The 23,645-nt window shown below is 34.4% G+C and overlaps 2 protein-coding genes and 1 pseudogene across 4 annotated transcripts in view; 2 read left to right on the top strand and 1 right to left on the bottom strand.

Annotated features, from left to right (window-relative positions):
* The first annotated feature begins 6,180 nt into the window (after window positions 1-6,180).
* LOC132276935 (mechanosensitive ion channel protein 3, chloroplastic-like) lies at window positions 6,181-18,681 on the top strand. 3 transcript variants are annotated; one of them, XM_059778587.1, is made up of 15 exons: window positions 6,181-6,358; window positions 6,697-6,765; window positions 7,493-7,650; window positions 7,755-7,814; window positions 8,605-8,759; window positions 11,494-11,617; window positions 11,723-11,805; window positions 11,940-12,053; window positions 12,594-12,654; window positions 13,096-13,245; window positions 13,464-13,574; window positions 13,855-14,022; window positions 14,139-14,252; window positions 16,617-16,673; window positions 17,578-18,681. In XM_059778587.1, the coding sequence occupies exons 3-15, from the start codon at window positions 7,570-7,572 to the stop codon at window positions 18,421-18,423; spliced, it is 2,124 nt and encodes a 707-aa protein (XP_059634570.1). In that variant the 5' UTR covers window positions 6,181-6,358; window positions 6,697-6,765; window positions 7,493-7,569; the 3' UTR covers window positions 18,424-18,681. The 3 variants fall into 3 exon arrangements, with proteins under 3 accessions (XP_059634570.1, XP_059634568.1, XP_059634569.1); XM_059778585.1 differs by having other exon boundaries at window positions 6,182-6,358; window positions 8,602-8,759; XM_059778586.1 differs by lacking the exon at window positions 6,181-6,358 and adding an exon at window positions 6,392-6,635 and having other exon boundaries at window positions 6,726-6,765; window positions 8,602-8,759.
* On the top strand, window positions 14,759-14,865 carry LOC132280647 (small nucleolar RNA snoR100; annotated as a pseudogene).
* Window positions 18,682-19,450: 769 nt separating the features above from the next.
* LOC132278747 (probable ubiquitin-like-specific protease 2B) overlaps window positions 19,451-23,645 on the bottom strand; it is a 57,335-nt gene continuing 53,140 nt past the window's right edge. The window contains exons 15-16 of the mRNA XM_059780616.1: window positions 21,647-22,078; window positions 19,451-20,556 (exon numbers count right to left, since the gene is read on the bottom strand). Of these exons, the coding sequence (XP_059636599.1) occupies window positions 19,723-20,556; window positions 21,647-22,078 (1,266 nt within the window). The 3' untranslated portion in view covers window positions 19,451-19,722. The remainder of the gene's footprint in view (window positions 20,557-21,646; window positions 22,079-23,645) is intronic.

The following is a 23,645-nucleotide window of genomic DNA, read 5'->3' on the forward strand; positions in this document are numbered from 1 at the left end:
ATTAAATAATTTAAGTGAACCAAATTTGGGCCAATTAAATAATTTAATTAAACATGAGACTCATATTTAATGGAATAATTTGTCAAAACAAAAGTCCATAAAATTTTAGTGTCTATACCACCACCACCATCACAATCCATCACCAATAAAATCACAATTTAAGTGAACCTTATTCAACATTAAATCAATCCATGTGCAAATTAATTTGAGTACCAAGCCCAACATTCAGAATTTAATATATGCACATAAGTATACAAACAAAATCTTTACAAATGGGAAGGTGATCCAAGTGTTGATCAGAGGCAAAAGATGTCTACCAGAGAGTAACATTTGAGCCATTGTTGTTTTTTTGGGAAGGTACGTTTGAGCCATCTTTGATCAAACCAAATGTTGCCATTATTTGGAAAGAAAAAAAAGTAAAAAAAAAAAAAGCAATAAGTCAATAATGTGCCCTCAGATTACTGGTTTACCTTTGTTTTTGTGCTATCATTCCCATGTCAAGGGTTCAAGATGTTAGAAAGCAGGGAAAAAAATAAATAAAAATAATGTGTGCTCAGATTCAATCATAGCCGGCCCATTATGCTTGGCAATTTGGGAAAATATAGCAACATCACATACACTCTGGAAAGGACCATGAGAAAAATATAAAAATAATAACAATAAAATGGAATTTATTGGTAAAATCATGCCACAGCGGTGCACGGCTGCGTAACAACGGGAAACCTGGCACACAAAAATCGGTCATGCAAGATCGCCATCAATTGGGTTGTCGTTGACGGCTCCGAGGAACAACAACGGCCCTTGGGTCAGAGAAACGGGGAGGAGGAGGATTATAAGGGCAGCAGTGAACCGGATATAGCTACCGCGACAATAGTGGTGGTTGCGCCATCATCAATTAGGTGGAAGGATACAGAGACAAATTGGTCAATAATGATGAGGAGTTCAAGTCACTCCATTGTCATTGGTGCCTAATTTTGTTGTGTGTATATAGATATAGACATATAGATGTGTATATATGTATATGATTTTGTGTATAAATTAGGGTTTGAAAAGGATGGGAAAATGACTGACTGCCATTTTGTGTATCTATGTGTGAGACTGTATGTATTGATTTTGTATTTCGGTGTTGTGATGATGGTGATGGCCGGAGGAAATAGAGAGGGGAGAGAGAAGGGGGTCTCTAGAGAACATTTTGATCTCTCAAGGGTATTTTGGTCATTTAAAAATTTTATAGTTAGAAAGAATTAAATATTGAAGGGCAATTTAGTCTTTTCTCATATTTTAAGGGGTTGTTTGGATCAAATTTTTGAGAGGGGGCGTGATTGTTCAAAAAATGATTAACTTTCATATGGCTGTTAATATGGCAAACCTCATAGAGTGTGAGTGTAATTAATCCTAATTTTTTTTTTTTTTTTAGTAATTTCAAGTTTTTCAAACCATACAAACATATACCCCACAATATTTATTTTTACAAATTTTCATGCTATTCAAACCATAAAAGAATACTATAATTCTACAATACATTTTTTTATTATAAAAAATTCATTTTAATCCAAAAACTTAAATTCCTTTTCTCACTTCATTTCTATCACCTGCACTTTCACTATTCAATACTATGATTTTCCTTTTAGCCAAACAAAACAAAGGTTCCCTATTTTAGGATTAACATGGGTTGCTCAGCCTACCAAACCCAGCCCAAAGCCAATTTTTTGTTTAAATTACTAATTTTCTTACACTAAACATAGCACCTCGTAAAGGTCTGTTAAAGATTCTATTTGATTAAGATCCTATTTGGATTGACTTTTCAAATGCTACTTTTAATTTTTAGAATTAAAGAGCTATTTTGAGCCGTGTTTGGCAAATTATTAAAAAGAGGTTTAAGTCATTGGAAGTTACACGTGAGGCCAAAACTAATAGCATGAACATAAAATTAAAAAAAAATTACAATTTATGTAATATATAAGATTTAAGATTTTGAATATAAGAAAACCAATTCAAAGTTAAAAGTAAACTTCTTTCAATTTCAAATTTAATTTGTCAATTCGGTGCATTCTAAGCACAACACAATGAATTTCAATTCTTCTTGAATAAAAACTTAACAAATTCTTACTTGACCAAAAGTTTGATCATCACCATTGCTTTTTGCATATCGAATAAAAATGTTCTTGTTAGTTATTTTGGCGTAGTGTTGTGATGAATAGTAAACCCAGTCTAATACTTCTATGATTCATAGGGTTGCAAATGAACCGAATTGAGTTGAGCTTGAACTTGTTCGGGTTCGACTCGTTCTTTTGTGGGCTTAGCTAGAAATAATGACAGAGTTTGAAAAACTGAGCTTGGGTTCAACTCATCTCGTCATTATTTTGAGAAGTTCGGGTTCAACTCGTTTAATTTCAATAGTCATTTGACCTAGATTTGAGCTCATATTTAAGATCGTTTGACTAGTTCATGAATATAAACAAACGTACATAAGCGTATGTTCAAGAACCTATATATAAGCTTATGTTTATAAACATGTTCACGAACCGTATATGAGCCTATGTTCATGAACATATATGAGTCAACACGGGTCGAACTCAATATTATTCAAGATAAAACTTGTTTAGTAAACGAACCTAAAAATTGCATTCAGATTAGACTTTTTTGTTTAACAAACGAACCAAAATTGAACTTTAAATAAGCTGAGTTCGAGTGGTTCATGAAGTACTCTATTTATTTATTTGGACTGACTTGGGAATTTATGCCACTGTGCTTCAGGTTTTTTTTTTTTCAAAATTTGAAGTAACCGATATAAATATAAAGGATATTTACATGGTGTGGGCCTTTGCCCAAGACCGTTCAAAAATTGGAAAAAAACAAAGCCCAAATAGAGCATACAATGGGAGAACCCCAACCTAGTTAAACCAACAGATAGCCACAATTAACGGCTAAATTAGCCGTTGATGGAGACTGACTGAACAACATTCCAGTGTAGCAGCCCTCAATGATAGGGAAGCAAAAGGTTGGAAGCTGTTAACCGACGGACGAGGAGGCGGCCGGCAACAAGAAGGAGGGAGATTCCAGCCAGCAAAGATCCTCCTTGAAGCAGTTCAATCTTTTAGGAACCCTAATCTGATAATTGATGTAATGGAAGAGGTGATTTTGGCCAAGACAACTCTTTGAGAATGGTTTTCTTTTCTAAAAATATTTCTATTGTGTTCTTCCCATGTGTGATACACCATTGAAATAAAGCAGATTTTTCGAATCAGATTTTGAGGTGTGTTGTTTCTCCATTGATTGCTGATAAATTGTTAGAATTTTTTAATGAAAATTGTTTCATCAGTCATCAACAAATGCCTGTGACTAAATATGTGTGATCATTAGTTGGTTGTGGAATGAAAAGATACAACTCAAAACCAACAGACATAACCTATTCAATATGAACTATTGCAACCTATTGCGGTGGGTGTGTCTAGTGATGAATAAACATATATTAATGGTTGTGCCAAGTGATGAAGAAACACATATAAATGGTTGTGTCCAGTGATAAAGAGACACACCTAACCCGAAAAGGCACTTCTATTTCTTTAAATACCTCATTGGGCTGCCATTTGCAATTGGTTCAATTCATTTTCTTCTCTCTTCCTCTATAGACTTGAACCCAACCCAAGTGAGTTCAAACCATAGGTCAAGTGGTCCAAGCCACTTAGACCCTAATCCAATTTCATGAAGCTATATTAAGATTGGTACGAGCCATTTGGTTCGAATTGCACCTAATTTAGCATTTATATAGTATAGATGTATTTTTTAGTGAGAGATAGTATCACATAGAGGAGGTTCACCGTATCCACGAGTTTGTAGTACTGCTACTAGTGGATGTAAACCATTGTATCCTGGGAGACAAGCGCGACAAAGTTCGTCAGTACCAAGCGGGGCATAAATTGTCTTAAGGATATAACATCCAATACTAGCTTTGGTCTAAGTTCTTTATTTATTATTATTATCATTATTTTATTATTTTAATTTGCATGTTTAATTAAATATCGAATTGAATATCTTAAATGTCATTCGAAGCACATATTTTCCAACATGAATAATATCAATGTGTTTCAGTTGCTGAATACATAGACAAATTGACATATGTCTTCGATGAACCTTCAAATTGGTGAAACAAAGCTGCAATTGAAGAATAGGTGGTCATGTAATTCTGTGGAGATGTTGCAAATGGCACACGAATTCTTATGCTTAACCATAGATTTACTCTCTAGTATAGGTAATCGAAATTGGACAGCCAAACAAAAATTGAACTTCATGCGTGGTATAATGAGGGAGTTCCACACCAAGTTGTGCCATGAGACCTGTGTAAATTGTGCTGCTAGGGGTGAGCCGAGGTATGTTTGAAACTATACTTCTTTGTTGTAGATGCAATTCAAATCTTTTTGCCTTTGGTAGATGGTGATGGAGGTTGCAAAGAGTAGAAGCTTTGGGATTGCAAATGTAATACTTTGTGGAAAAGACCAGGATGCATCGACAATGAACAAGTCAACTTTGGTGTTATCATTAAGCCCAGCTGCAGTGAGAACATTGGTGGGCCATCGTTTCCCTTGGTTCCTCTACCGTCGGTCCAGTCCTGATAAAGACCGCAACTGAACATGTGTAGTAATGTTCATCTTATAAGAGTTTCATGTCAAGGGTAAGTTAATTTACTTTGATCTCCCTCTTATGCCTCCTCCAATTACGAAAGTGCCCTAACAAATGGAGACTCCGGATCAGTCAATTATCCAACCCAAAACGGTATTGATCCCAGTAGATAATCCAGCCACGTTATTTCAATTAAACCATTAGTTACTTTGGGTTTGATTTCGGTTGGTTTTATTTATTTATTTTTAAAATATGACCTTAACTTATTAGTATTACTAAAATATAAGTAATAATCAAGTAATTTTTTTCCAAAACATATAAATAATGTACTATTATATATAAATAATAATTATATTAATATATTTTAGATTTTATAAAACAAATCAAAAGCACTCTTTTCCAAACATGTTTCTTGTTTTTGTTTCAGTAATTTTAATAACATCGTAACTCTGTCAAATATGCTTTATTTCCAAATTTCTTGAAACGAAAGATATTGCAAAACATGTTTTGAATGTTTCTGTTTGTGAAATTTTCACCGCAAATTTGTGTTGCCAAACATGTTTTCGTTTTCAACCCAGAACACTTCATAACAAAACACTTATTTTGTTTCAAATTAAAATAAAATGCCAAAAATAAAACAAAACAAATGTCAAACATGCTTAAATTAATGAGTCCTACAATAAAAATGTGAAAAAGGGTTGTAAAATTATTTATTTATTTAGTTTTTCACTTTATCCATGTATCTTTGAGCATTTTAATCAACGTAAATCTAAGGGTGATCATGAATAGGAGTGAATCGGATTAGACATTAAATCTAATTCAGTTCGTTTTTTTATGGATTGGTGAAAATTATATTTCATATAATCGGTTACTTTACAGATTAGATTATATCAGATTATATCTTTTCATGAATTAGATTATATTGGTTCAAGGGATTGAGTTTTTTTTTTTTTTTTTTTTTATAAAAAGTTCAATATTATTATTTTTAACCATTATTGAGTTTTTTAAGACCCAATTCGTTAACTGGTTTATAGACTACGAATTATTATTTATCAATTCGTTTTCAAATTGTGAGACTAAAAAATCAATCCAATTTGCAATAATAAGATTAAATTGAATCGAATTCACAAATTAATGGAACAAATGAAAACCTTATATTACTCATATTGGGCTCAAATTTATTAGAGTAGTGATGCTCACATTAAAAACTTATAAATTATCTAATCAAATAATTTTTAATTAATTATTCATTCTAAATACAATTAAGCAGACAAATTCATTCCGTTATTTATTACTACGTATATAAATGATCAATTAAAAGTAATAGGTATTTTAATTCCTATTAATTATTGAACCTGTGTTGAGCTCGGGTCAACCGGCACACCATTTTTTTCAAGAGCCACCCAAGTGAGCCCAAGTACCAAACCCTTATCTTCTTGAAAATCACGTGTAAATAATGTTAAAAATGTCGGCGTTGCGTCTCCGCGAAAGACACGAGCAATATACACACGGCGCATATTAGAAACCGGCCCTGACAGCTCGCCACGTAAAGCAAATAATAGTCCGAATATCCAATACAGTTTCAATTTGCACACGGAACAGTTCGAAATCAACACCTTCCGGTGCAAGCTATTATTGTCCCCTCCATTTTCCAGTTCACCTTCTAAGAACAAGTCCTTATCAAGAAAAGTAAACAAAATTGTGGAATTTTATTCGTATAGCACACAGATATAGAAATGTAAGTATCATTATTTTCAATTTTGTTCTTTGAATTTTAATGCTCTAGTTATTGAGCATTTGTAAATTTAATGTTCAAATATGCTTAATAGTTAGGCACGTTGAAACTGGGGTTTTATTTTGATCTGTAATTTCTACATCTAGGGTTTGATTTTGCTTTCTGAGAAAAGGAAAGAAAAAAGAACAGAAAGAAAAGAAAATAATTCTGAATATATATAGGCAAATGCGTTATTTAGAAACAACTGAAGACTCAGATTGAAACCTTTAAATTTGCCTATGTGAGTTGATCTGACTCAAGATTTGGTTTCTTTCTTTTATTTTCCTTCATTTTTTCTGTAGCCAAACACAGGAACTATTCAATATTTCAGGCTTTCACGGGCGCGCTTGCCATTGATTGGTATAGGCAAGGTATGGTATTTGCATTTTCTTGCCTGAGTTTGTAACATAGGTTGATTTATTGCTATTTAGTTGTAGCATCATATGCCCAACAAAAGTTTATGTACATATTGACTTATGTGTATTTATTATTTATAAATAATTTACCTTGTTATATAAGTGTTGACGAATATACACTAATGTAACTTGATCGTCATGCTTTTGGTACTGGATAATTATTCTTGTTCTCGTTGTACAATTTATGTATGACTGTGCGTTGCTTTCATTATGTTCATTATGTATTTTATCTGATTTGACAATTTTTAATTGATCATGTAGACTGCAATACTCAACAATGTAATTTGTAATTACTATGCCTGCAAATAATAAGAAGTTTCATCCAGCAGAATGCACACACTTTCCCTGTTTTTGTTTTTCCTATTGCGAAAACAAAATATTGGCCTATGCTTTGGGTTTTTGATACTAGCTTTGGAGTTCCTTCAATTTGTTATACATGTGCCAGATTCTTACTCTTGTGTGGCTTCTTTACATTTCTATTTGAGCTCGATTTTCTGTTATGTTATTTGCATGATATTATTATAGTACTTTGGAGAGTTGAAGATATGGATTCATCGTTGTTAGTCTATTTTCACTTTTCTATTTGTGTGCAATAAACTTGTTTTAGTTTACTTGACAGGTGTATTATATATATTGCATGGTAGTTTGTAATCTTTTTGATCTCTGCTCCTCCTTTTCGCAGTATACTTTGGGTCCAAGGATAAACTGCTTTTATGCGCATTATGATATTTTGCCCCTAGTGTATCTCAACCTTTGTCGATGATGTCTATTGCTGGTTCATTGCTATTGTCTTGCAAACTAGGAATTTACAATAAATACAGTCACAGGAATGAACCTAAGGTGCGTGGTTGCCTGCTTGGTTCTTTAAGAGATTATATTATTTTTTACCATCCCTTTAAGTTTTAAAATTCCAATACATCTGGTTCTTTTGATGTTTTTTCCAGGGTATGATAGGAAAGGGCTGCTTACATATGTTCGACATCAACCTTTCATCACATGCTGCGGTATGCTCGTATTCAGATTAGAAATCCACCTCTCTCTCTCTCCCCTCCCCTCCTGACCTTTTATTTTCTACAGCTTACGTACATAATATATGCTACTTTGCATGATTTGTCAGAATTGCATATAAGTTCATAATCTGGACTTTTAATCAATTTACAATTGTTTGTCATGGTCTTTGTTCCAGTTTGTCTTGATGCACTCTATTGCATGTTGAAGGTTGTTAGATTCATGCTTCTATGGTAGTGTTGTGGTCAGAAGCGTTTTAAAATTGAATACGTATAACTTACCAAAAAATACAGAAATTGATGCCAAATCACTGTTGAGGATGAAATATCAAATACCAAAAAATTATAGAATTGATGCCACATCATTGTTGAGCGAGACATGCAGTAATGATGCGCAAAAAATATTCAAGGTCAGCTGCTTGTTACTGTAATTTGGTGATCCAGTATTTTTTTTTTTAATGGAAATTCAGTCTGTTTGAAGTTTAGATTTCGCTGAAAAGACAAGCAATATTCTACCCATTCCCCCTTTACCTTTATTTTCCATTTTCATTTTTGTTACTTGAATGTGTGATTCTGAAGGAACAATCTTCTCACATTACATAAAAGTAACAAGTTCTATTTAAACAAATTTCAGTTCAATTATATGTGTGTTATTTATTTTTTTGTCAAGTAATCCACTGCTCTTGTGCTATGTGTGCATGTGAGTTGTGACATAATTGAAGCTTAACAATTTTCCTACCTGTTAAATTTTTAACATCCAAATTTTTACTTGTCACATCTTCAGCAGCAGGATCATTGGAGTCTCCATCTTTTAGACAGTGTGCACGGGCCATTAAGTCCTTTATATTCTAGATGTAATGTTTTCCAGTGCCACTCCTTTCTAAAACCAAGTGGAGGAAATGATTTTCCTGTTCTAGAAACTGCCGCCATGGTGATGAAGAGGTATATCTGTGTTTTCAATATTTGTATATAACATATATATTTGTATTTATATATATTTTTTAATTCAGTTACCCTAATATAGCTAATCCCAAGAGTTGGGAAAAGGCTTGGTTGTTGTTGTTGTAGTTACCCTAATATAGGTGCATATCTATATAAATACTCTAGATAATGCATAGTTGTTTGTTTGCTATGATTTACTATTTATTTAGTGCTCTGTGTTCACCTTCAATAATCTAACAACATTTGCGTATATTTGTTCAATTGTTCGTGTGCGTCTATCATTATTTATTACTCTTTTATAAGCCTACTGTAGAAGTATAGCCCAGCATTAGCTATGGTCAAGATGTATTTTTCACTCTATTAGTCATGTCAACATTTGCAGATGTGTTGAGTCATCTGCAGATGCCTTGGGTCAAAATTCCAACTCTATCTTGTCAGTAGATGCATGATGTCATTGATTCTTGGCCTCAGATTTTATAGGTCTCTGAATTTTTGGCCCTGGTTACATTATTCAGTTCAGATTTTGCGGGTTGTTGAGGCTCTGGCTTGATAAGGAACTCAATAATTATAAAATTTTAAAGGAATTCAGACCAAATGTTTGAGTGCACTTCCCTAACTTGTCCAATGGCATGGAGTTTGAAGAACAACTGAGTTTATTGCTATCATTAATTTTCCGTAACCTACATTGCCAAACTCTGACTATTGGAAATGTTAATAATCATCCATGTAAATGCCATGTGGAGATCTGGTTCTCGCTTTTCTCAGAATATTAAAGGAGTTTCACAACCCGGACTTTGAATGCGATTGACCTTTTTGTTTTGGATAAATGGATGTGTTATTGTCACCGATCCTAATTTTGGCACTGTTTTCCAATTTTACATTGCTGACCAACTGGCAAGAGGAATCACTGTGGTCAGTTTCTTTTGGTAGTCATAATTCCTTCTTTCTTCTGAGATGCTGGTTTTGACATGTGGGAAGGTTTCAGTGTTTTAGTTTCACAATTTTGGTTGCAATTTGGATATTCCAAATGTGGACCTGGAAGTTTGTAGGTCTGGAACCCGATACTCTGATTGAGAGTCAAGCAAGGCCTGTGATCTAGACTTCCAAAGGATTAATAGAGCAGCGTCTTAGAGGGGGGTGAGTTGATCTCGTTGGTTGGATAGTTAATTTAACTACCTTTTGAATTGCATTCAAAATTAACAGAAATTCAAATTATAACAAAAATTTAAAATCTACTCCAGCCATCATCAAAGTGTGCAATAAACAATTAAATCAGTAAAAATTGGGGACACAGATTTTTTACATGGAAAACCAAGCTGGAAAAAATCATGGGACCTAGTCTAGGCAAACTGAATCCACTATGAGAAAGGAGGATTACAAGTAGGTTAACAGTTTCCAAAACCCTAGAAACCCTTAGTCATCTCCTTGATAGAGATTGATCCACCGAACAATCCTTGAGTCTTCGGGCACACAGTTTGCTTGCCAAGTCCATTTCTGATTAAGGGATTGAGGTCGGTGTTGAACTCGTTAGATAAACTTCACAACATTGGATGTGATGTCAACACACAATGAAAAACACTCACCAATGGTCCAATACTAAGAATGATGTGCACTCTAGATCTCACAATTGTGCTCTCTGTATGTGCTCCATATAGCTATTCTCTGTTACATTATATTCTACCTAGAAGCAGTGTATACGTAGGCAAAGTAGAGGTATATAGAGAGTAGGGTTTGTAGTGCTTTAGAAAAAAGTAAACTGAATCTTTGCATGGCTTGATTGATAGAGGAGTTGGTCAATGAATCGACACAACTCCAGTGGTCTTCGATTAACAGATTAACAGCTCGATTGATTGAAGTCTATTGCAGTTTATACTTGAAAATTTTCAGAACAAGAAGTTTCAAGAAACGCTTTTATGCATATCAAATAGGATTTTGAGAATCAAATCATGAAATCTTAGAAATCCTAATGTATGCGTGCATGAACCCTAAATCGGCGAGTGCATTAAAGTGTTAAATTACCTTTTTACCCTTAGTGTAGAAGATTACACATTTACCTTATATGTAGCTTTAATTCAATCTTTTACCATGAGCAGGAGTAGCAACTAACATTCACTTTTGAAATTTCTAATCTAAGCTAGAAATTAAAAACAAAAGTTACAGAATCTAGCTTTGTTCTGCGGAATTTTGCCAGTGACCTAATCGGGCCCTTAATCTTCTGTTCCTTCTAAGTTCAGTGAGTTTCTCTTTTCTCCAGCACCTTCATATTGTGTTCTTGATGCTACTTTGTGATATCCACTTCTATGAAGTTTGAAATTCCCTTAGATTAATTTCTAATGTATAATTCCGGGGCAGCATATGTATAGCTGAGCGATAATTAAAAATTGGAACAAAAATATTCTCAATTTATTTTCTTTTAATTGAAAAACAGTATGCTATAGGTAAAGGCACAGAGCTGGCTACTGACTATTGCTATTTTGCATTTAATTGTCACAGTCCTGGAGTAGATGTGTATTATCCATTGTAATCAGACTGTGCCCTGTTTTGTACAATTTGACTTCTGTTTTATTTTCTTTTTTGTTGCTCTGTTAACTTATTTAATTCTTTTTTGGGGTTGGGGATGGTAGAAGTTTTCCTATCAAATGGTGTCAGTCCTATGTCAGTCTCATGTGTTAATGTTTCTATTTTTGTCTAATATACGATTTTTTCATAATTTCTTTTTCATGGTATCTTGCAGGTCATACAATGCTTTAGAAGGAAGCTCTGTTATAATTCAGTTGGTTCGAGCAATTGGTATCATTGCTTTTGCCATGTGGGGTCTTGGGCCGCTAATGAGACAGTGCAGGATTCTTTTCCTCCATGTACATACACTTTCTTTTATTGCCATGGTTTAATTTTTTAGCTCCTCTCAGCACCCTGTATCCCTTAATTGGCTTCTGATGCTTTCGTTTGACAATTTCCTGCAGGAGAGTGACAGTAGTTGGGAAAAGAGTACGACATCTTATCTTCAGCCTTGGCTGCTATGGATTGGAACACAACTTATCTGCAGGTTTCAGTGACTTGATGTTACTGCTATGCTAAAAAAAAGGATGTTACTGATATGCAAGGAATTAGAGTTCTGCTATAACTGAACACTTATTGCCAGCCTCTCCACTATTACTAATGGAATAGTGTTTCTTTCAGGACATTGGATCCGGTTATTTTACCTTCAGAAGCAAGCCATGTTGTCAAGCAACGTTTTCTGAATTTTGTACGATCAGTATCTACAGTGCTTGCCTGTGCCTACAGTTTATCAAGGTTGGTGGTTTCTATCAGAGTCATTTCTCTTCAGGAATTAGCATATATAGTTTTAACTCAGAAAGTGTTGGCCAAGGAATTGAGTGGTTTATTTGATTTTTGGAATCTTCACAAATACAATATGTTGAAACCCGGATGTATTGCAGACTTACAGTTAACCATCTGCTTTGATCATTGTTGGTACTTCAAAATCTCAGAACAATCAGTTCTAGTGTGCCTACTGCATAGTGTGAATTGTTTGGTTATATGTGTTCAATTTCTTTTTGTTGTTTTTGCCAACTTTATTTCTGTTTTTGCCATTGGTGAAGCAGGGTAGCCACTACTTTAGCATTGTTCTTTTTCTTTTGTTGTTCTTCTAACTGTTTCTATTGATTTACTACTTCAACTTCTTTTTTAATGCGGTTGATATTTAGGTTGTATTTTCCTTTCAAATCACTATAATGTCGGATTAAGTGCCAGATTTTATGTGATGATGTTTGAACACGACCATATTCTGGTTTGGCAGATTGATTCAACAATCACAATATTCTGTTTTGGCAGATTGGTTCAACAATCACAAAAGTTCTTTTTGGAGACAAATGATTCTAGTGATGCAAGAAATGTATGTTTCTGTTACTTAGACATTTTACTACATTTTAATTGTTTACCATCTTTTATTACTATAAGGCGCATAACTGTGTGAAGGCTATGATTTTGGGGGGAAAATGAATATTGTTTGACAAACAATTGCAATGATTTAATTAAGGGAAAAAAAAGAAAGAAACCATATATTTTAGATCACTATAATTCTTTTTTGATCAGCTTATTTCTTACTTTTTTTCTTTATTTTATTTGAGAATTTATCAGAGTGTTGGCCATGCATAGGCATTTTACAAATTGCATTTGCTGGTTGACTTTTTGATGAATCATTGGAGCACACTTCCTAATTTTGTCCGACTGTTATAATTAGAGAACTATGACTCAATGATTCAGCTACCTTGAGGGCAATGATGAAGTGTTGCAAATGAATCTCATTGATAGACTGTGGGTCTTGCTTTTGCAGATGGGCTTCCAATTAGCTGGGAATGCCATTTATACTGCAGTGTGGATTGGTGCTATTTCATTGTTCATGGAGTTGCTGGGTTTTTCTACCCTGAAGTATCTGACTGCTGGGGGTCTTGGCACAGTGTTGCTCACCCTTGCTGGTCGTGAGGTATAGCTCGGTTCTTATTTCCACCCTTCCATGAAAACAATGCTGTTTTTCTAATGTATACAGAGCTTTCTAGATTATCCTAGCATGTGTCATGTTAAAAGCTAGTAATGAACCATCAAATTATTTTTGTTTATTTTATTTTATTTTTTTATGCTTTCAGATAACTAGGTGTATTTTCATGAACTAGAAATCTTGATTTATATTTTTGGTTTCTTCAGATTTTCACAAATTTCCTTTCAAGTATAATGATCCATGCAACTCGACCGTTTGTTCCAAATGAATGGATCCAGACGAAAATTGACGGCTACGAAGTTTCTGGTACAGTAGAGGTTCGTAGTTACTGTGCTTCAGTATACAACAGAAATGCAGTATATATAATAAAAACTAGAAAGAAAATAAAATGCTTATGCTTGGTGCCACTCTTTCAGTTGCGACTGCTTGTACATAAATAAAATGGTGCTACTTAGGCTTATCAAGAATGAAGGCCTTAACACTTCTGAATTGGAAATGCTAACCACAGTTATTTTTTTTAAATATACTAGGTTAGAACTTGAGGGATCTTAATATTTGTTTCGATATGTTTTTGTAATCCGATACTTTATGTTTCAGTGCGTGGGTTGGTGGTCGCCAACAGTTATAAGAGGTGATGATCGTGAAGCAGTTTACATTCCGAACCACAAGTTCTCAGTGAATGTGGTGAGGAATCTTAGCCAGAAGACTCATTGGCGCATCAAAACCCACCTTGCCATCAGTCACCTAGATGTCAATAAGATCAATGTGAGGAATTGTATTGATTATCTTGTTTGTCAACGGAAGTTTTGTGCAAATAAAGGCATAAAGTTTATTTCCCTTTCACATCACTATATCTTGGATCATCCTTTTCCTTTGTGCAGAATATTGTAGCAGATATGCGCAAAGTTTTGGCCAAAAATCCTCAAGTGGAGCAGCAAAAGTTGCATAGAAGAGTATTTCTTGATAACATCGATCCGAAGAGTCAGGCTCTTTTAGTAAGTGTTTCAGCTTGTCCTGTTTCACAATTATTTTTATTTATTCATGATTCTTTTTTTACTGAATATACAACTTGATCAGCAAAGTGAATGTCTGGAAAAGTTGTCTTACTACTATGTTTGATGGAAGTTTTTATAACTCAATATTTGGTGCTCTTGATACATGGATGCATAGTTGAGTTAGTTGACAACTGATTTAGAAAATATTAGGGGTGGCAAATGGGCGGGTTGGGTCGGGTTCGGGTTGTGTTGAAAATGGGCGGGTCAACATGGGTCAAGACGCATATTTAACCCGTTCAGAACGAGTTGAATATGGGCCGGTTGAAAATGGGCAGGGTCAACCCGTTATGACCCGTGGACCCATTAATTATTATTTTTAATTATTTTTTTATTTTTAAATTTTTATCTCAAAAAAAAAATCTTAAATAGTAGTATATATATATGTATATGTATATCATCGTTGAGATCTGTATCTATGTACAATAAGCCGATGCTTTGGAATATAAGAATGAAGGAAGCATGGTAATGTGCACTGAGAATGAAGGGTCATCATGTCTGCCCCCTTTGATGCTTCTAGCCTTTTGATTTGGGGGCCTGGATCAGACCTACATCTTTTTTTTTTAAAAATTATTTATATGTTGATACTAAACATATGTTTGTTTGTATGCATCTGATTATTTTTGTTTTTGTGATTAAATATTAATTTTTGGTCAAAATATTATATACATATTTTTATTATGTGTTCATGATCTATGAATTTAAGTTCTGGGTCTTTTTGTAGACATTATTTTTTATCGTAGTTAATATGATATATTTTTCTTGTGATTTTTTAATTAATTTTTATTTAAAATCGAACTTTAGTTGTCGGTTTAGATTTTGTTTCCAATATTTTTCCGGATCTGAGTTTTAATGAAAAAATTAAGTGAAATAAGTAAAACACTGAGGCATATGGATAGCCATTGAATTTTGATTTTTTCTTTTTTTAAATTTCTCTATTCAGAGATACTGGTATCCCTTTTTTATTTTTAAAATTTATTTATTTTAAATTCTTAAATTTTGTAAATTTTTTAATTTTTTTTAAAATTTTTTAATTTTTTTTATTTTTAAAATTTGTTTTAAGGTTTTAAATTTTTTTTATTTTTTAATTTTTAATTATTTATTTTTTTTAGAAGAAATTTCTAGAGAGAGAAACTTAGAGAGAGGGATTGATAAGAGACAAATTTAGAGAGAGGATTGTGAGTGAGAATTTTAGAGAGAGAAATGAGTTGAGTGTAATATAGAATAAATGTGTGTTGTGTGTTTATTATGTGATGGGTGAAATATGGGTTGAATATGGTTACCATATTTAACCCATCTTGACCCTTAAATTAAGTGGTTAAAAATTATCCAATCTATCTTAACCCTTAAATTAAATATGGTTCACCCATAACCATTAAAAAGCGGGCGGATATGGGCGGGTTGATGGTTCTTGACCCATTTTGCCACCCCTAGAAAATATGCATGTGAATTGCCTCTACATAACGCAAAATTTCCAATCCTCACTGAATAACATTATCATTGGCAAGAAACACACACACCCGCTTTGCCCCTTTAGGGACTCGAATCCTCACCATCCACTTTGAGAGATAAAGGAGATACCACTAGGCCATAAGGCCGTTGGTAACATTATCTGCTTATTCATTGGCTAAAATATTACTTACCCCAAACAGAGCTGTTGTAGGCTTGTAGCACGGCGATTAATTGCTAGCATGAAGTTTTTATAACACAATATATGGTGCTCTTTATACATGGATGCATAGTTGTGTTAGTTGACAACTGATTTAGAAAATATGCATGTGAATTGCCTCTTCATAATGCAAAATTTCCAATCCTCATCGAATAACATTAGCTGCTTAATTTTTTTTTTTCATTGGCAAGAAACACACACACCCGCATTGCCCCTTTGGGGACTCAAACCCTCACCATCCACTTTGAGAGGTAGAGGAGATACCACTAGGCCATTGGTAACATTAGTTGCTTATTCATTAGCTAAAATATCACTCATCCCAAAAAGACCTGTTGTAGGCTTGTAGCACGGCGATTGAAGGGAGGGATGGTTCGATTGTTATCATTGATCCAAGAAAATATCACATGTGACATAAAAAATACGTACTTTTTATTTTATAATTAGAAGTGTGTACTTGTTTTCTTACACTTAGATTGGTTAAACATTCACCTGCTATGATTTCAGTTTTTCATTTTCTTGCTTCCATCTTGTTTAAGCATTTAGAAAATGCTTAATTTTGTCATATTTTATTAGTTATAATAAAAAATGATTATTTCAATGGTGTTTATAATTTTTCTCTGGCCTGTATTATTTTGCAGATTTTGGTGTCTTGTTTTGTGAAAACCTCACATTTTGAGGAGTACCTTTGTGTCAAGGTAAGACTCGTTTGTTTCAATTGGATATTAATCAATGGGTGGTCCCTGCAGCTGATAGCTAAGATACATCAAAATATAAACCTTAGAAAGTAAGGAGTTTTTTTTTTTTTTTTTTTTTTTTTTTTTTTTTTTTTTTTTTCACATCATTACTATTGTATCCAATTTTCTGCAATTGTTATCTCCATTTTGTAAGCGTTGATGACATTCTGGCACTAAAGCGACATATGCTGCCCATTAATCATTATATTATATTTTTGGAAGCACGAATGCTAGCAAGAAGTCTTTGACTAAACTCAAGTTGAAAACTTTCTTAAAGATGGTGTTATGTGTAATACAAATCGAGTTCCCATCCTCTTAGTACTTTTGATGGGAACTGTGCTGTGTGGTTTCAGCTGGTTGGTGCAGTCAATGATTCGTTGCTGTAATCTAATTCATATGGATTTTGGTGGGGTTTTTTTTTTTGTTAAAGAAAGTTTTAACATGTTACTGTGATGGATTCCTATGAACTTGATAAAAGGAATGCAGAGAAAGGGGCTCTTAACTTTTTTTATATTTATTTTTTGGTTTCTTGTAAGATTTTTACGGAGGAAAGTTTGAGCTATTATTCCAGATTACTCTCTGACGGTTGACACTTCGGTGTGGAATCATGGTTTTCTAGATTTACATTCCATGTGATTTAGGAAAAAAAAAAAAAAAATAGATTTACATTCCATGTCTAGCTCTTTGAAGATGATATACTGTACTGGTAGTTATTGTGGAGTCAAATTGTTGTTTCTGTCCTTAGTTTCAAGTTTTGCTATATTCTGTATTAACTGGTAATTTTTTATTATTATTATTTTTTTTCCTGAATTATTTAACTGGTAATTTAGCCACTGAAGACCAATATATGTTTCTGATGAAACAGGAAGCAGTATTGTTGGATCTTCTCAGAGTTATTAGCCACCACCGGGCTCGGCTTGCCACACCCATCCGCACATTTCAGAAAACATACAGTGACGCTGACATGGACAGTGTACCCTTTGCGGACACCATATTCACTCATTCCAAAGCAGCTGTTAACCGCCCACTCCTGCTGATTGAGCCCTCCTATAAAATCAATGGTGAGGATAAGAGTAAGTTTTCGACTCGCTCAGTATGTTTAAATGAAGGAACAGATGCCAAGGTTGAAGCAGCCTCGACATCTGACACCAAGGCAGAAAACAGGGCTGGCTCAACATCAATTCTTGGTGATACCAAAGCAGATGCTAAGGTGGCATCAGATTCAAGCTCTATTGCCAGCTCAAACCCAAAGGTTTCATCAATGTCAACATCAGACATCAAAACCCCGAGTATGGAGTCCGTCAGTTCAGTCCAAAGCAACCCTGAAAAGCAGCAGATGGCGGCGGCAATTGGGGAAGACACATTGGGGAAAACAACAGGAGTGAAATCAGAAGACGACACCACGATTGGAGTTTCTTTTGAGAAGTCACTTCTAACTCCCGCAGAATCTTCCAGTGATAATACAGACAATCCTTCACGCACTTCGCAGGCAAAGCAAGACGGTGAAAGGCCTGCTGCGTCACCATCCATAGCTAGGCCTGCGTTGGAAGATAATATTGTTCTTGGTGTTGCTTTAGAAGGGTCAAAACTAACACTTCCGATTGAGGAAGAACTAGCTCCATCTCCTACCCATGCAGAGCCAAAGGAATTGGCTGCCTCCAGGAATAGAAATGGCTCTGCTCCCGTTGGCAACGACAAGAAAGAAGATTAAACTCCTGCAGGTCGTAGTAGCAAACCTAGTGACTAGCAAATCTAGAAAGGTAATGAATGTTTGTGATGTACAGTTAGGCCTTTTCTAGTTTAACTGTGCACAGATGCAAGAAGCTGTGTTTTTTAAGGCTGGCATTGGTGCAGTTTGTATTTTCCTCATTAAGAACCCATGATTGCAAGGGATTGTTGAATTTCAAAATTTGTAGGCCAATGAAAAATTGGCAATTTAATTGGAAAGATGGTTCATGTTTCATTTCAACCACATTCCAATTCTTTTAACTAATCATCACAATTTGTTACGAGTTGCAAACTTGAAATTTGAGGCCTATACTACTCAAGGTCAACCTCTACTCATAACCCCGTCTAAAGAAATGAAAATCTACGGTGGACGCCATGTCCTAATTCCAACACGACCATCAGTGACGGAAACCTACCCTCCTCAACCACACTCGTTCTTTTGATAATCAAATCCTTTCACAAAGTAAGAATTTAAACACAGTCCCGGAGAATTTGCGGAAAGGGATCTTTTCAAGTTTCTATTATTTCTTTCCAATATATTTTTTCCTAATAATAAGGGTTAATTGCATTAAACCCCCTTAGCTTTCTTCTCTCTCCCAAAAAACTCCTGAACTACCAAAAGACATTTAACCCCCCGAAACTATTTCATTTGTTGCTAAACGGGCACATGATTAGCAAAAATTTAGAAAGACAAAAATAACCTCACGTGATTAGCAAAAATTTAGAAAGACAAAAATAACATTATGCCCAAACACAGCCTTATGCCCATCCGTCACTGTTCATCTTCTTCAACACAGATTAAGACAATATTGTGCTGTGACGTTCATATACATAATGAGTGCACAAATTGAAGAGAACAAAGCACTCTAATAATAATAATACCGACCTATAAGGCTATAATTAGCGACAACCAATCTGCAACTCCAAAATCTTAAGATCAAACAGATGATTCTACAATGCAGACCTAATGTATATGCGATGTATGTGTGTTCCATGAGATTATATGGCCATTGTTGCACAGAAATAACAACACTTCAGAATGGGAATTTCAGTTGTAAACTGTTGTCTCTGCCAATGATTTTGCTTCACATAGTGCCTTTGAATAGATACAGTAAAAATAATATGAAATTAAAGCGATCTACATCATCACTGTCCAACCCAAACACAGAAAGTTCACATTCAAATTCCGTTCAGACCAGCGGCACATTGCTAATATAGAGCCATAACACTATACACAGCATGGCAATATCCTAGTGAGATCCAATTAGAGACAAACGAAAAACTAGACCTGATTTACAAATTTAGATCCTTTTGACATATTCCCTGCTAGCTCTCTATCCTCTTCAAGGGAAAACGTGAGCCGCAGCCTTTTTGCAGCCTGTTGCACATCTGATTCTGGACCATCATCAATCAACCTTTTTGCATCATGCTGCACATCTGATTCTGAACCATCATCAACCACCCTTTTTGCATCCTGCTGCACATCTGATTCCGAACCATCACCAATCAACCTTTTTGCATCATGCTGCACATCTGATTCTGAAGCATCATCAACCAACCTTTTTGCATCCGGCTGCACATCTGATTCTGAACCATCACCAATCAACCTCGCACTATCGGATGCAGCAACCCCATTTTCTAGTATGTTACAGTCTTCATGAGACAATCCAAGTGGACTATTGGGGCTAGAGGTAAGAGGATCAGCATTACCGTTCCTATCAAGCATGTCATCACTGTATTGAGAATCTGCAACATCCAGCATCTCACTAGAAGCAGAGACAAAGCCATCTGTCAAGCAGTCTATATTTCCTGTTGAGGGAGATCTTGGTTGATATGTTCTCTCTTTTCCATTGAGATCTTCCCTAACCGGGCTGTTTTCCTTGACCTCTACTTCTAATGAATTGTCGGAGGCACAAATTGATGTTTCCGGGGATGAGTCAATGTCCTCATGCCCTGCTTGGGGACCAGACATTCCTGGGTTCCAGGAAGTCTCTGCACCAAAACCTCTAGATGAATAAGGAAAGGCACAACTTTCAGGTGTGATCCCAGATAACCGCTGAAAACCAATTTCAGCTGACGGTGTATAGACAAAATGTTCACTAGCTTCTACATTTTCCTGTTTCAAGACAGATACAATAGGGTTAAAATTCAGACAGTTATAGAGGATTTTATAGATCACATATTCACAATAAAATACACAACAGTTTTTTCTAAGAGAACAATATTATTTTACAGAATTCTTTTCAGTCCACAGAATTTGGTTTCAAGGGGGTTCAGTTGCCTTTGTTCAAATCCAATTAAAAAGCGAAGGATATAAAAACTGACCTACTCGGGGGGAGAAAAAAAAAAAATTTGAAAAATGAAATTAGCCAGGTAAATTGTCACAGCAGCCAATATAGATGCCTGATAATACATTCCAGTTTAAACTTGGTAATATTAAGAGAAACTTAAAGGTGATTCCAACTGTCAACAGATCATCAGCTGCAAGTCAACATCACTGAAAATTACCGTTGAGTATGTGATCATCACCATTTACAGAGAAATTCCAATTTTCTCATGATTATTTTCCCTCTGTGAAAATGGATATTTGACTTTTCTCCCAAGAATAATGTATATCAATTTTCATAACGGAAGAAGTTGGTTGAGTTGTATGCATAGAAAGTCGTAACAAGTGTCTATTTTCTTAAAATTCTATTAATAAAGAAAGAATCACTTACCAGCATATTTCAAAGCTTGCCAATTCCAAGGCTTTGCTGGGAAGGAACATATGTTTCATCAAGCATTTAATATTTGATTAAATGATAAAAACCAGACTTTCTCATTGTTTTTGGGCAGAAGTTTATCCCTCAATCTCAACAATGGATTAACGTCTTTAAATAATCCATTTCATTTACAAAAAAAAAAAAATATATATATATATATATATATAGCAACATTTAAAACAGGAGTTGAATTGCAAAAAATGAACTTTTAAAAAAAATGGTAGCAATTGTGTACGGGAAAAAGGAAAAACAAAAAACAAATTGGTTGCCATTACCAACTTATTCATAAAGCCTTTTTGGATTCTATTTATGCCACAGTTAAGTAGAAATGATTCTGACACCAATTAGATCTGTCTATACCCTTTTTGGTTCACAAAACATTTCCAATCATCCAGGCTATTGCAGAGCAGTTTACAGATAAAAAGATGAAAGGAATTGAAATACCTCAATTGGTGACAAAGCACTCTTAAAGTTGAAAGATGCTGCCCGGTCAAAAGCTTGATATTGTCCATCAAGAAATGATCCTGCAGTAGCTTCTGGATCGAAAAACTCCCGTACAACCAAGCCCGAATCATTATCACACTCATTATTCCTCATAAAGGATGTTGGTAACAGGGTCATTTCAATCCCCTGACTAGCACAAGAAGCTATTAACTTGTCCTGAGAACTCTTTGAAGGACTGCATCTCTCCGAGAGAAACTCCACTCCAGTTTCGTTCTCGGTATTACTTTTGGGATAGTCAGAACTACAATACTTCTCACCGCAATTAGCCAGAGAAATATCCTGAGAATGACCTTCCAGAAGTTCATATATCAATCTCTGGATAAGAACTCGCTTCAGAGAAGCCTCAGCAGGTGGAAACCAATCAACATTAAGCTGAAATGAAAAACCGTCAATTACATATGCCTGAACATCAGGACAGTATCATATAATACAAGTGACTAATTATCAGTAAATAAATTTGGAATTAAAGGAGATTCAAAATAGAAAGAGATTCCAAGAAAATAAAAAAAAATAAATTAAATTAATGAAGTCGTTAAAGGCTTTGCTAATAACAACCACCTTCTTGGCTAAAAACAACTTAAATCATTCCATTTTTGTTTACTTTTCAACAATTAATTTCAAGATACAGTTTATATTAATTCGATTTATAGAAAGAAATTCTCAGAGCAGCATATACATTAAACTAATCATGGATAATCCAGTAGAAAACAAGGATGAAATTTCTAATGCCAATTTCACAGAAAGAGAACGTGCACATAAACAAGGTCATAGAAAAATAGAACAGTTCAATCTACCCACAGACAAAACTAAGAGTTGATAGAGGCAACAAAAGAAGGCATGGTCAATTTGTGACGGTAGAAAATAAGTATAAGAGACATACAAGAGAAGAAAACATAAAAATTCAGGTTAAATCTTGTTGGAGTATATTTCAAATTATTTAAAGTAAAAAATTCAAATATAGAAAAATCTGGAGTATGTAATGAATTCTGAAAAATGACCTTGGTTGTATTAGAATCAGATCAAAAAAAATAAAATATCTGTCCAACGAAATAAGCCCCAACTTGAACTGAATTCAGTAAGAAATTAGGCTGGAAAATCAGAAAAGACAGCAACCATATCAAGCACATGAAACTTAGTAAACTTCCTTTACCTTATTAAAGTATAAAAAACCAGAACAAAGATAATATAAAGAAAATCTCCAAAATAATAAATAAAAAAAGAGATCAAGAAGCAAAATTTAAGTTTTGTCAAAGCAATTTCCAAAATGTTTAGATGCACAAAACTACGAATAAGCTCACAAGTTGAACGCATCAAAACGTCATTCCCAACCAAAAAACTTCAAATCACGTACCATAATAAGATAAACCCATCAGAAAAGGACGTCTGACAAAACATCATGAAAGACGAGCATGTAACTAATGGAAGGACCAATAATTCCATCAATACTTTTTTAATGTGTTTAATATTTTCACTCACCCAAGAATGATTCATGGAGAAAAGGGTAAGACAATTGGAAGAATACGAAGAAAATGGGCAAGACAAAACATTGATCTCGAGGGTATTTTTCTACCATTTTAGCTTTTACCATTCTGTGAAAATTCTGTTCCGTTTCATTTCCACTCAACTAAAATCTCAAAGGGTTGTCTTCCAAGAATGAAAACATCCATTACAAACAAGTTGCAAAGACTGTAAACTAACCCAGCAACTAAATAACTTGGGTTCTGGCCAATTTGATGTGTCAAATATGCACTCCTTAGAGTTAGGAATTTAAACCATAGGTTCTTGTATCTTCAACTTTCATCCACTCAAGAGAAAAAACAGAATTCTATTATACATATATAATATATCACGCATCCTAAGAAAAGACTCCATGACAAAAACAAAAGGAGATTACAACACATGGAAAGATAGAAAAGCAATGAATATTTAAATGTTCAAA

This window comes from Cornus florida, unplaced genomic scaffold, assembly GCF_030987335.1.
Source record: "Cornus florida cultivar Cherokee Brave unplaced genomic scaffold, ASM3098733v1 CherokeeBrave_3.0.0_Hap2_Chr10, whole genome shotgun sequence".
Classification (NCBI taxonomy): domain Eukaryota; kingdom Viridiplantae; phylum Streptophyta; class Magnoliopsida; order Cornales; family Cornaceae; genus Cornus; species Cornus florida.

What these genes read in the sequence shown, in the direction of transcription:
- LOC132276935 (XM_059778585.1), top strand. Translation starts at nt 7,570, where the DNA reads ATGATGTCTATTGCTGGTTCATTGCTATTGTCTTGCAAACTAGGAATT. An exon ending in ACCTTTCATCACATGCTGCG is followed by an intron (nt 7,815 to 8,601) that starts GTATGCTCGTAT and finishes TCACATCTTCAG; the next exon opens with CAGCAGGATCATTGGAGTCT. An exon ending in TCACCCTTGCTGGTCGTGAG is followed by an intron (nt 13,246 to 13,463) that starts GTATAGCTCGGT and finishes TGGTTTCTTCAG; the next exon opens with ATTTTCACAAATTTCCTTTC.